Source organism: Triturus cristatus, chromosome 12 (assembly GCF_964204655.1).
Source record: "Triturus cristatus chromosome 12, aTriCri1.1, whole genome shotgun sequence".
Classification (NCBI taxonomy): Eukaryota; Metazoa; Chordata; class Amphibia; order Caudata; family Salamandridae; genus Triturus; species Triturus cristatus.
In genome coordinates, this window is record NC_140595.1 from 769805187 (window position 1) to 769819419 (window position 14233).

At 44.5% G+C, this 14233-nt stretch overlaps 1 protein-coding gene across 1 annotated transcript in view; it reads left to right on the forward strand.

The window, feature by feature from the left end:
• The window catches only part of LOC146782786 (protein mono-ADP-ribosyltransferase TIPARP-like), a 78792-nt gene extending 65403 nt beyond the window's left edge, over positions 1–13389 (forward strand). Inside the window, exons 4-6 of the mRNA XM_085639516.1 lie at positions 1698–1885; positions 3177–3440; positions 10928–13389. Coding sequence (XP_085495642.1) covers positions 1698–1885; positions 3177–3440; positions 10928–11378 — 903 coding nt within the window. The 3' untranslated portion in view covers positions 11379–13389. The remainder of the gene's footprint in view (positions 1–1697; positions 1886–3176; positions 3441–10927) is intronic.
• Positions 13390–14233: the final 844 nt, after the last annotated feature.

Consider the following 14233-nt stretch of genomic DNA (forward strand, 5'->3'; position numbering starts at 1 on the left):
TAGGCACCCCCATCGGAGAGCGACCAGGTCTTGAGGGTGATATGTGTTATTTTGCATAAGAAAAACCTTGTGCAAACAAAATATTGATGCAAAACGTCTTTCTCTAAAAATGGCGGTCTTGTAATAATGGGGAAGGGAGTAGGCAGTTCTGCCAGAAGAGACGGTGCCCTCTGCACAGCCCGCAATGTGGAGAATAAACATAAGGAACAGTTTATCCTAGAGATTATTTTACGAATACCAAAGGGGAACAAAAGAAACGAAGATCCACAGAGTAGCGAAGGCGATTCTATAAGAAAGAGTGAATAATGAAAATTGAGTGTATGACATTGACTGAAAATAAATATATTATTGTATTTAATGAGAAGCTTTATTTTGCTTTTGGGGGTGCCAGGTGATCCAGGGCAGAGCCTCTCAACACCCTTCACATCCCTTCCCAGGGGTTGAATATGCCACTTCTGTACCGGTCTCCTTTTAATGTTCAAATAGACTAGATCCGGGCGGCCACTGCCAGCAAGGGTTGGGTACTGCCATGGATCAGGTCCTAGCTGGAGAATCCTTCTCGCTGCAGACAATAATTTGGCAGCAGGAGAACTAGAAATGCTTCCCCAGGAGGGCAGCACAAATCTAATCCCTGGGAGACAGCCTCTCAGAGTCTCTCTCCTATACCCATTTTGCGCCACTGGGACAAGCCATGTTCGATGCACCCAACAACCTCCATCCGCCATCACAGCAAGGAGCGATTCCTTAAGGGTCCGGCTCTAGGGTAGGTTTGTGGGTTCTGTGGTCAGGGGGCTCCTTTCTGGCAGGTTCACATTTCTGGGTTTCTTCTCTGCACCTTCAACTCCTTACATATGTGGCACATAGACCTGCTAACCTGTGGAAGGGATGCGAGTGGTCGCTCAGCTCCCACGGACCCTAAAACATTAGACCCTTAAAGGATGAATTGGTTTTCTATGAAGAAGTTCACTTTATGCAGCAAAATCAAATGGTTTCTCCATCATCACGGCCACCAAGGGAGGGGTGGGGGGGCTACTGTGGTCAGCAGGGCATATCCTTTCCTTACTAACTGAGACGTGTACAGCCCGGCACTTTCTTCAGGTGTAAGTGCACGAAAGACAAGTAATCCCCTAACTTCTGGGCTATTGCCCCCTTACAATTCGGTCTTCCCAGAAACGCTTCTTTCCACTGAAGTGCCCTGGTAAAAACCTCAACGTGTCTTCATAATCCCAAATCAGTAGAAGGATTATGGGTAATAGAAATCTAACTTTACTGTTGTTATTTTGTGATCAGATAGTTTGTACACTGTTGACTTTGTTTTAATGGCGCTTTCCTGAGCTACCAGAATTCGTATTTTGTAATCCATGTTACGCCTAGGCACACTTTTAAAAGCACGTTATCCATTTTAGGGTCAGGTGTGTAAAGTATTTCCTTCCCTTCTGCACGCCCGGCCTGCTCTCTGTACAGCCGCAGCAGCAGCAGCTCTGGGCACAGTTTTAGCAGACTTAAGTCATAGCAGTTCGGAGTTGAAATGTTTTCCTACTTCAGCAGAGCACTTGTATCAGAAACCCCGTTAGCAGCACTTCAGCCGCCGCAGAGATCAGAAACAAACGACGCCCAGAGTGCAGGGCGTGTCACAAGATGTACTTTCTCTCTAATATCCAGCAGCGAAGTGAATCACTGTCTGCTTCTTCCCTCAGGTTTTTGTGCAGAACATCGAGGAGGCCCTGCGGAACGGAGTGCGGGAGGCCCACTGCCGGACCCTTCAGTACCAGTACATCCTGGACCTGTTAGCCGGCTACCAGCAGAACCTGGTCACGGGCACCAAGAGGCAGATCTGCGCCCGCCCCGTCTTCTGCTCGCCTGTCATGCTGCTCCCACAGCTTCGGTAAACAGAAGGCCTCTTTGCTTTCCCTCGTTGTACACACCGCCCTCTTTGTGCGCCTGGTCAACAGAGAGCTTGCTTTGTCTGGCAAGAGCTAACGTCCTCAAGCAACACACACACGCACACTTACAGATGCATAGACTCCAGGGGGTTTTCCGACAGCCCCATTCAGCCATTGGCTGCTGTGGCCATAGGCAGTGGCTGGCGGGGCTGTCAATCAACGTTGGTATCAGCCCACGACATTTACCGCATGTGAATAGCCTAAAAGAGTAGTGTCGCCCCTCACTCTTGCACACACACATTCACAGGGGCAGAAATTGCTTTATTTTCCCTCGAGGATCCCTGCACCCCATCTTCCCATCCATCTCTCCCCCCTCTTGTCTGTTGTTCTCCAGTCTTCTCCCACACATGCCTTCCCCACCCCTGGGTTTTAAAACTTTATTTATTTTGTTGCTGGCTAAGCACCTGCAAGGGGCCACCTGGGCGTTTGCTTCCTCTTTGCACTCCTGAACAAACGTGTTTACCTTACAATTCCGAAATGGCCATGTTGGAACAGTGAAGTGTTTATAAAAAAAAAAAAGTTAAATGGCTGCTGGTGCGTCGCGATGCATGTGCGCTAGCCCAGATAGGCCATCGTTGGATGTATTTTCTTAAAGTGCCATTCCAGGATCTCCGCCACTGGCTCGCATGCAAGTCTGTATCCAACGACAGATGTACACGCTGGGGCCACGGTGCACCTGCAGGCATTGTGTGGGGTTTTCCGCATTAGTTTTTTCCCCCTTTTTTCCCCCTTTTTTAAAATTAGTTTTTTAATTTAAACTTCACCATTCCAGCATGGCTAACGGCCATTTCTTTCCCTACTGTAAATATAAGAAATAAAGTGCATCTAAGTGCTAATAGAAACAACCTTTGGCAAACCCATTAATCTGAAACTCTATTGGCTTGCCAGTGTGGCTTTATTTATTTTTGCTGCATCTTCTCCTTCAGTGACTCTCCTTGCTTGTCATCTCTGGTTAACACCTTCTGAGGGATGAATGTCTCCAAGTTGGGTTTCTTTCTTGCTTGCATGTCATGCCCAAGATGGCGCTTTCCTTGTGTCATTTAGGTGTTTGCATCTCTAGCTTCTTTATTTAAACAAATGAACCCCTTTGTCTATCTAAGTGACTATCTCCAATTTGGCTTCCTTCTTGTATACTTTTTTTTTTATTGCAGAAATGCCTGTCATCAGAGTGGGTTTGCACGTTGGTATGCGGGTAGCCCATTTCATATTTCACTCTTTCACTCCCTCCTTTAGCACCTTGTCTGGCACAGACTACCTAGAGAGCTCTGCGCTACTTACGCCGCAGGCCTCGAGTATCTCCTGTGTGTACCAGCCTTACCCCGAGACCTGGCTTGAGGTTGACCTCATGAAGGACTTCACCCAGGTTCCTATGTCCTTTGAAGACCGAGGCTACCGGCTCATCTACAGCTTCTTCCACAAGACCATGCCAGAGTCCAAGTACATGATCGTCAGCATTCAACGAGTACAGAACTGTTTCCTGTGGGACAAGTACAAACGGTGAGTGAAAGGGCGAGCACACTGGGGACCCTCGCATAGGGTTCATTCGCCTTGATCCAGTTGTAATTGCTTCCATCCTTATTGCTTTTGCTTTAATTCTTGGAGGTATTCCCACTCTTGGAAATTAAAATGGGCCTCTCAGCTTGGAGGTGAATGGAAGCCGGGAGTTGATGAACAGTTTGTCTATTGGAAAAGGCGGGAAATTAAAATGGGCCTCTCAGCTTGGAGGTGAATGGAAGCCGGGAGTTGATGAACAGTTTGTCTATTGGAAAAGGCGGTGCCTTAAGGCTGGGAAATGGGTCCCTGTGGAAGGGGATGATGCAGTGTTTGGTACCAGTGGGAGGGGAGATGATGCGCGGTCTCTGATATTAGATGACACTAGAGGGGAAGTGATGCAGCGTTTCTGGTATTGGGTACTGCAGGAAGGAGACATGATGCATTCCCTCTGATATTGGGTTCCGCTGGGAAAAGAACGATGCAGCATTTCTGGTATTGTAGGGTCTCTTAGCTGGAGGACAGAGGTGGAATAGGCATGCATGGTGCTCTTTTCAGCTGGGAATGTAGTGCCTCTCCAGAGTGCTGATTTGGAATATAAAATAATGCGGCCCGTTGTGCAGTGCACTGTTTTAAGGTCAAAAAGGAGAAGCTGCGTTTGCAATGTGTGTGCCTGTAGAGTGCGTACCATGGGAGTGAGAAGGAAAGATAAGGCTGTAGACAGTGTGTGTTGGTGCAGTACAAAGGGCCAGACACAGGATAAGTGGTCAATGGCGTCCAGATAACTGTTAGCGTGCAACACGAGAGCGAGCAAGGTGCTGACAGGCGACATCAGGATTCACTTGTCATAAGTTGCTATGAAAAGGATGATTTCAGACTTCTGTAGAGTATCAGAAGTGGTTTGTCAAGGGACAAGATGGAGATGCCTCTAGTCGGTAATCTAACCTTATTCACCCGCACCGTATGTACACAGATGACTTTCTGATATCTTTCTAAAGTTTTAAAAGTCACCTTCTCTTGCTGCTTACGTCCTGTACGAAATGGGGTTGTTGGTTGACTGGAGTGTGACCCCTGGTCAAGCAGCTACCACAGTCCTTGGCAGGGTAAGACACAAGCAAACCCCAGATAAGCCTCTGCTCGACCCTCCGGTAGCTTGGCACAGAGCAGTGAGGCTTAACTTGGAAGGGTTGCAGAAATACTTTACACATTACCTCCAACAGTAGTAAAGTGAAAAACACCACACAAAAAGAATCACACACTAAGTCATTAAAATAGAGCAAGATCTAATAAATAAAACAAGACCAAAACGACAAAAATCAAATCCAAACTGGAGTTATGAAACTAAAAAAGATTTTAGGTTAAAATAGTGCCAAACAGCACCGACCAGGGCTATCGGGTCCTGCTGGACTGGGTCAAAGTCACACTTTCACGTCAACCACGGTGGAGTGCAGGTCGGCTACAGTCAGTGGGTTAGGATCTCTGAAGTTTACCATCTGAAAGTCCATGCCAAGAGTCCCATTCACATTGGTTGAGCCGCGAGGAGCAGGGAGAGTGTCGAGGAAAGCTGTGTACGTACCACCAAGGCCAGGCATCGCAGGCGGGCTTTGCTGGAGATTCGCGTTGTCAGTCCCCCGCAGTGGTCAATGCTGGAGCGTGAAGTCGAGCTGACGGAGCTTCGCACTGAATTGTGGTGCGAGCTGCGAGGTCTCGATGCAAACTGATCTGGTCGCAAAGAGCTGGAAAAACATGATTTTTAGCTCACTCAGTCACACCAAGCATCCAGAACCTGAGGGGCACCACTTGGGGGTCAGGAACTCACTGCAGCTGTGTCCAGGGGCTGGTGCAGGATGTTTGGGAGCCTTTTATGTCTGCAAGGCTCAGTTCAGGAGGCCAGCAGACTAGCCCTTGAAGTCACTCTGGGGTCTTGGGTTCAAGATGAGGTTGCAGGTCCAGTTCCTCCTCCCAGGCAGCAGGTCAGCACAGCAGGACAGCAGTTCCTTCAGTGTAGGAGTCCAACAGAGTGGAAGTCCTTGTAGCAGCACAGCAGTCCTTTTTCGTGGCAGAGTATCCATAAGTGTACTGAAGAGATGGTGTCAGAGGTCCTTCTTTTATACACAGTTGTGTTAAAATTGGCATTTTTAAAATTGTAATTTAAAATCTAACTTCACCATAAGTTAGGATTTGTCATTACAGTTCCAAAGACCTTAAACATGACCTTAGAATCTGCTCCCATTTGGAAATTGCAGCTCATTAAATGTAATAAGATAACTCCAATGTTATCCTATGGGAGAAGTAGGCCTTGGAGTAGTGAGAAACGAATTGAAGAGTTTTTCACTACCAGGGCATGTAAAACTTAAAAGGACATGTCCAGCTTTTTGAATACACTGCACTCTCTGGGCTGTCCAGGGCCTCGCCTGGGGGTTACATGCGTGTATTAAAAAGTAAGGTTTGGGCCTGGCAAAAGGTTTATTTTGCCAGGCCAAAATGGGAGTTTATAACTGCACCCACAGAATGCAGTGGCAGGCCTGAGACATGTTTAAAGGGCTACTTCTGTGGGTGGCACAATCAGTGCTGCAGGTCCACCAGTAGCATTTAACTTATAGGCCTATGGCACATGTAGTGCAACTTTACTATGGATTTACAAGTAAATTAACTATGCCAATTGGGTAGAAGCCAGTTCTACAGTGTTTTAAGAAATGACCACAAGCACTTTAGCACTGGTTAGCAGTGGTAAAATGACTTCTAATGCCAGCAAAAACGAATTGAGAAATAATAGGAGGAAGGAGGCAAACATTTTGAGGGTGACCTTGCAGAGTCTGCCAGGTTTAACACATCTCAAACTGTGGGAGGAGAATTCCAAAGGGTAGAGTTTAGAGGCTTCTCTAGAATTACTTTACCCTGGCTGGATTGGTAGTGGCCTCGGAAGCTGAAGGAACGCATCTGGTTGGCTGATATTTGTGGAAAACGTTACCTTGTTAGGCAGAAATAAGTGCTTGAAAAGCCTGGGGCACATTGAAGCTTCCACTTTCTGGAGACACTACAAAGTCTTTACGTCTGAGGTAGTGCGGTTGGAAAAAAAGAGTGAGCACATGATTTCTACATAATTCTGGGCCTTCTGTATTCCTTGGATGGTTTCAGTCAAGAGACCAGCATAAATTGGATTGCAACTTTTAATAATGAAGTCAAAATTGCGAGTACCATAACAGTCCAACGAGATGAGATCAGCAGAGGTTATTTGATGTGTTCTTTTAGTGGGTGTTTGTATACCATATCATCTACCAGTTATGTAGCTTTGTGGCATTTTCTTCAGACTGTGATCTCTGGTTGTGATTCATCCAGCAGAGGATCTCCAATGTGGAAGTCTCCTCCTGAAACACTTTTGATGTGGGTGTTCAAAGGGTGTGGTTTGTCTGCACGGCAAGGTTCCATGAGGAGAGATGAGTCTTGCAACCTTCCAATCTTATCCGGGTGACTGGAGTGAGTAGTGAGGTTGTCTCCACTTCGCCGTTTGCAGTGGAAATTACAGCCTTGTGATTCTCCGCCTAATCTGTGTCAGCTGCCATTCACCTGATGCTAATTCAGTTCCATTACCCTCCTGCGGGTAGTTTGTGTTGAACTCTTTTAGTGACGGTGTGGCTGTAGCAAATGACTGCACCGCAGTGTTCTGCCAAATCGAATCTAGTTGGTAGAAATTCGAATGATGGGTTGGTATCTAGTGATATTGACTGGAGTCCATAATTCCTGTTTGAGCACTAGGTATTTCCAGGCTGTTCTAGGAGATCCTGTCATGTAGTTCCTAGAAATCCCCAGGACCTGCATGTTTTGGATGACCTAAACTGAGGGTTTGGTGTCCAAACTGATTCCAGACACCCCCCACAGGATACATCAGCCATTTGACCAGCTATCTCTACAGTGGCACTACCCCCTCCCCCCCTTGTATCTTACAGTGGTGGAGGTAGTTATGGTAACCACTGAACATGACAACCCTGATTACTCAGGGATCGTGTAAAAGAGTACAGTACTTTTTGCTCAGTCACTCATGCTTACTTATTCTCAGAAAATACACAGGATGGCGGTTAGGACGCTTCAATAAGTATTTTATTGGTCCAGCGTCAGTCTTGTGTAAAACATATTTGCTGCGAGAGTCAGGAGACAGAAGCATACAAAAGAAATCGCAAGTACTAAAATTGTAAACATTAGATACATTTGTACCATAGTGCTAAGAAGATGTACAGTTCAGATAAGACAGTAGCACTTGCAAACTCCTATAATTCGCGCCCTGCATATTTTGCCTAAATGTACCTAGCCTAGATATGTAGATGTAGCATGTATATGTGTATAGTTATATGCACGTGTGTGTGTGTGTGTATATATATATATATGTCCACAAAAGAAGGAAGGTGCACTCTATCACGAGTCATACAAAAGCCAACACTTGTAGTAGAAAATAATTTCTTCTTTTATTTGTAGTCTTGGTTATAAAAAAATATAAAAGGATCAAAATACATCACCGACTCAGAATTTGTACATTAAACACAAACAACAGAAAGAAAGCATTTTTCTTGTGATGGAACTATACATAGGCGCTTTTACTTCTAGATGTCACACTTTGTTTGCGCAGACAGATCTTAAAAATTGACCTTGATTATGACTGTAGGCTTTCTTTCTGTTTGTGTTTGATGTACACATTCTTAGTCTGTGATGTTTTTTGATCCTTTTATAATTTTTTATAATTGTTATTTATGTGCATGTCTTACATTTTGTGATTTATATGTGTATTTATGTGGGTGTTTCTATAATTATTGCAGCCCTGACGAAGTTCCCAAGGCACAAGGGAACGAAACGCGTTGGCTGTGTGCATGTCCTTTTAACCAAGACTACAAATAAAAGAAGAAATTATTTTCTACCACAAGTGTTGGCTTTTGTATGACTCGTGATAGAGTGCACCTTCCTTCTTTTGTGGACTTTTTGTAAAACAAGTATCTTTAAACAGCGGATACTGGAAGTTGTGGCACTCGTATGCTTATATGGACGACATATGGAATTTTAAGTGCGTGACCTAAGTCAGCTGTTTGTCTTTTTGTTGTTGTATATATATATGTGTGTGTGTGTGTGTGTGTATGGCTAAGAATCCCCTAGTGAAGAACCAACCCCCTCACCTGATGGTAGAGAATGAAGGACCCCGTCTCTGCTCCGAGGATGACACCCCGCAAGGGATGTCGGACCACTGCGTGTCGAAGATTCAGCATGCAAGACCCTGTGTCAGTGTGGAAGAAATTCTCCTCTAATTTGCAGGGGGGAATAAGGGTCTTATATACTAGAGTGGCCACTCCAGGGTTTCTTCTAGAACCGATATGTTTTGAAAACAATCATAAATGTTTTTCTAAACAATGCGATCATGCACAGCGAGGTGACCCTTATACAGAATAATTACGCAGTGGCTGAGGACATGTTTATGTACGTCTGGTACAGGGATTATGATAAAAAAATAAGAGCCTGGTGTCAAAGAGAAAAAGGTCACCTATTTAGAACTGTTATTGTCGTGTGGATGGGACAATGTATGTAAAAAGGGGGCATACATGACAGGACTAGCCTAAAGGACATGACAATCCTATATGTACTACTGTACACTGGTCTGATCCTATCTTGTGTTCCCGGTTTACATGTTTCCCCAGCCTTGTTTCATTTACTAGAATGCCCCTTCAGGGGGGCGGGCAAGGAAGGGGGCTGGGGGGGGAGTTACAGTGAAACCACATGCCCTGCATATATAGTGTTTTGTTCTTTTGGGTTCGTAAGTGGCCTTGCTTCAGGAGTTGGTGGAAGAAAGAAGTTGAGCCTTGAGAGTTCTTCATAGGCTAGTTGGCTAATGCAAGTTGGGGTTAGTGGTTGACCACATTTCAAGACCACAATTTTTGAGGAGGAGGGTTCCCAGATTTCAGTCTATATGTGTGCCCTGTATGTCTTCACCGGCGTGGGAAGTTTACTTATTGTGCAATTTATCTACTTGTTAGGGTGGAGCAGAGAAGAGGAACTGAATTTTTTATCCATGGATTGAGGCTGGGATACTTCCTGTTTAGGGAGAGTGAGGTGGTTGTGTGTGTCTGTAAGGTTTATATGTATGTATATGAGCGAAAGATCAGGTGTGTACGTTTCTGGGAGATGACAAATATTTTGAGAATAAGCTGTAGTGCTGGGGGCGTTGTGTTGTGTAGAGGGCATGCTGCTTCACTGGTGTGGTCTAGAGAGATATAGTCGTCCTTAATCTGTAGGTTAGCAGGATGCATTTTCTGCCTGTGTGGATTGTAGTGAGAGGACCCTAGAGTGTTGAGCGGATTGATGGTCTTGTATATTGATGTATGGGCATTTGTGGTGGTGGCCGGGTGCATGAGTAAAAACACTTAGCCAAAGGAGAGTTCTGGTGTGGGTGGTTGTTGCTTGGAACAGTGTAGTGCAGTGGCTCCTGGGAAGGGCCGGTGTGCTTATGATACTGCTAATTATCTGGTGTTTAATTGATTGCAGTGCATTGTGGGGTATAGTGTGTTGTAATGAGAATGGTGAGATGGGGAGGGGTTGGTCAAGAGTGGTTTTGAGTGGACAGTTGTTGTTTGATGTTTGTTAGGAAGGACTGTGTGTAGATTTTGTTACACATGCCTAATTGTTGAAAATGGGACTTGCTCAGTTAACCCGAGTTTGGCTCATTTCACAGGACTTCACTTGAGTGGCAAAAATCTTTAGTTTCTTGCTCCGATATGCTCTTGGATGGGACATCAAGGAGTTGGAATGCTTGCAGATTGTGTGTACATAGTTATACATACGCAAAAAAAAATCTAGCTGGAGTTGTGAGGCTTTGCACACCTCTAGTCTTGATCGCTACAGTCTAGTATTGTTGTGCTAAAGTTGTTTGTCTTATGCCCACCTCGAAGAAGATGGAAGCTGTGTTGTTGGCAATTGTGTGTCTTTGAGGAGCAGTCTCAAAAATAGAAACCTAGATGCCCTTTTTTGTTTAGTGATGCATCCATGGTTGACTCTACACCAGGAGAGATGTAGCTGAGTATCTGTTGCTGCCAACCTTATGGAATCCAGGATGAGAGCCAGAGGGGACATGCAGACAGAATGTCACTGGTGTGTTTCTAAGTGGAAAGGGACCTTATTTGCACATGGTAAGGTCAACATTAGTTCTAAGTTACCTAAGATGTCTAGAATCAGTGATAGGGATTTTCAGGAGGGTCCAGAAGACTGTATGTTTCAGTGGACCACGAAGCACCAATGATCGAGGTTATGCTTGGAGCGATGCCTGGTGGCGCGAGATTAGCAGCCTTTGAGTTTTGGGTAGACGGCTTGGTTGATATTTACGATGGTGAACTGGTACCGTGCCAGAGTTGGTGGCCCATAAATTCCGATTTCATTCTTGAAATAATCTGTTGTACATTGTTCTGTTCAATGCAATATCTGCCCAAAAGATGCTACTCTACTCATTTTCTTTTGCTCCACAGGAAGAAAGAGCACATGTCTCGAAAGTTGTCCGAACAGGAACGGCTTGTCAACGAGCGCCATCTATTCCACGGTACCTCACACTCTTCAATCGATGCTATCTGCAAACACAACTTTGATCCCCGCCTCTCTGGCAAGCACGCCACCATCTATGGACAGGGCAGCTACTTTGCCAGGAAAGCGAAGTACTCTCACCGATATGCGCCCTGCTCGCCCACTGGGCATCACTATGTCTTTCTCTCCAAAGTGCTGGTTGGGAAGTCCACACCTGGCATCTGCACTTTCAGGCGACCCCCTGCCCTTGTGCCAGAAGATTCCGCCAGCGACCTCTATGACTCGTGCGTTGACAGCCTGAGGGACCCACAGATCTATGTGATTTTTGACAATGATCAGTGTTACCCATACTTCATCATAAAGTACGAAGAAATTAAAGACGTTGTCCACTTGGACTGAGGTTGGACCTGGACCATTGCTCGGCACTGGGTTTACCGTGCCTAAAATTGGGATGGGACACCAGGAGCGGAAACAGAAGAAGACCACTCCCTTGACACCCATTCCCCTTAGGTTTGTGTTCCAAAAGAAAGTTACATCTTCGCCCACAAGCCCCATCAAGTGCTGTGAAGTTGCAAAACATTGTAGTAAAATAAATAACAAAGATTTGTAGCTGAAAGGGGAAAAACTCACTTTGTTTAGTGCCTTAGCCACTGGTTTTAATTTATGTTTATTAGTATTCAAGTTGAAGCTAAAACTTCTAGCCACGCTTTTTGCCAAAGCAGTAGATGCTTGTTCACTACGTGTTTTTGATGAGAGTTGGAACTACTCTGACTGTGGTATGGTCTTTCTCTAATAGAATACATGGTGAGGCTAAATGCCCTACTTAATAAACCTTTTCACTAGCATCAGTCCTAAGGGCATCTTAGACTAGGAAAACTATGAGAATGTCTTGAGCCAGGATAAAAGAGTTCATAAATGATGGCATGTGTCCGGGCTCGATACTCTTATTAGCCAGGATGCAGATTCAGAAATTCAGGACAAGAGAAATGTTATCTGCGTTTGTCTCTCTTGCCTCTTTAGGCCTGATTACGAGTTAGTTGGTGTATTCTGACCTGTGTGTAAACCCCTATTTATGCACGGGTAGGAATTACGAGCTGATAGTTATTTAACTTATCCGATATTTATCGAATGCGTTAAATGCATCCGGTAATTATCGGATGTGGTCAGTACCTCGACCTTCATTAAATTTCAGCAAGTCAAACCTGACGAAATTAAACAAGGGAAAAGCATACGGGATAAACCCCAAAATCCGCATGTTATACCCCACTAACTCGTAATAAGTGTGATTTGTAACAACTGATCAATAACGTACCCCGTGGTATAGTTATCAGGTGCGATAAATGGCACCTAAACTGGGCCCATACTGCTTTTGGAAGACTTACAGAACTAGCAACTAGTCATGGGCTTAATGACAGGTGGAGCTGCCTCTATGGGTGGTGCAGCCTATCTCATGAGTCCTTACTGGAACCATCAGACCCTCCGCAATATGGTGGTCTTGCTACAAAGAGGCAAGATGGACCTCTCCCTGCTATGAAGTCGGTTTGCCTGTTTGCAAAGCAGCTGGGGTGTGTTTCCTGAAGTTATCATTCTGAACACTTTTTAACATCTGATTTTATCGCTCTCCTGCACCCTTAACACAGGCTTTGAGCCCTAACGCAGGCTTTGAGCCCTTTCTTTCAGCCTTGCCCAATGTGTTCAACCGGATGTGCCACTGCCTAGGATCTTCAGGGCCATTGAGACATAAAATAAATCCTCACTTCACCTAATTTTGCAAGGAATTGTTTTTTTTTTCACTCGATGAATAATTTGGTTGTAGGCTGAAAGACCTTCACTCCTTCTTACCTTTGCACACTTAGAAAACCACTATTCACGAAATGTAACCCTATGAACCACCTCACACTTTACGGACTTCAATGTTTGTACTCATCACACCTTTGTGTGCAAGCACTTGACCAACAATCCAGTGTTCTTGTTGATTGTCCCCTTCCTCTCCTCACTAGCACAGCCTATAAATGACCAGTTCCCTTTACTGCTCAACTTTACACAGAGTCAATTAGTTAAAGGCAATGTCCGGTGCACCTGCAACCCCCATGTGTGAATTGAGAGCATGCCTACAATTCACCTGCTGCGATTGGTTGAAAGAGTGGACTCTACAGACCCTGGAGAAAGACCTGCTGCTGACCAATGAATCACCCCTTTTCCCAAATTCACCCATGGTGTCCTGGTTAGTAAAAAGCTTGGAGGTTTTTGATCAGACCAGTTTTTATCCACCTCTCTTGTCTTTCCAAACTCATTAATAGTTTTTCTTCTCAGTTTTTCAGGGAAGAAAAATAAAGTTGTGATTTTTTGTTACCAACTTGTTTGTGTCTCAAGCAAACGTGTGTGCCGAATAAAGAGACACTTTTTATAACCATGTGTCCTTGGCAGAGTTTTTATTTGTAGCACAAAAAAGCACTCTGTTCTGCTTGCAGTGAGCCAGGTTTTGGAGGCTGTGTCCTCCTGGCATTTGGGGACACGTGCTGCTTGTTTCTGAAGCAGGCCATCCATTAAATGCAGAACTTTAAATTCTAAGTGAGAATCAATTATTATGTGTGATGGAATCGAGGAAGTGATGTCACAAACTTTGGCATCAATGACAGCACAGGAAGCAACGTCAGTAAAAATGATTTATAAAATTTAAATACATCTAAAATGAATACACTTACACCAACATGCTACAAAGTTTAGCTCACGGCTTACAAAAGTATTTGGTATGGAGAACAGTTGGTTCTGTAGGGAATTTCTTTATAAATCACTTAATTTCCTGCTTAGTTAGGAATCGCCACCTAAAGTGTGAATATCACCCATATTAATAACGACATTTTTTATATAAGTCCTTGACACCAAAAAATGTTAAAGAATAATGAGTTATATTAAAGTTCATATACCATACAGGCTCACAATAATACACAGGAACATTGTTAAAGATGTACAAAGCATAATGGGTACAAGATACACAATTGGTGCAGTGAATCACAATTACAAACATTAAAGTACACAAGACATTACATAATTACACAGAAAATACAAAAATGATTCAAAAGTGGTGTCCAGGGATGGTTCAGACAGATCCAAGCGTATATCCTTATTGTTTGGATGTGGGATATGCTCAGTTGTGATATGGAACACCTGTAATAATCGATGTTTTGCCACAATTATGATGAATAACTTAACACTGGACAACCGTGCTGGTGCCCGGGTCCCTAAACTTAGGG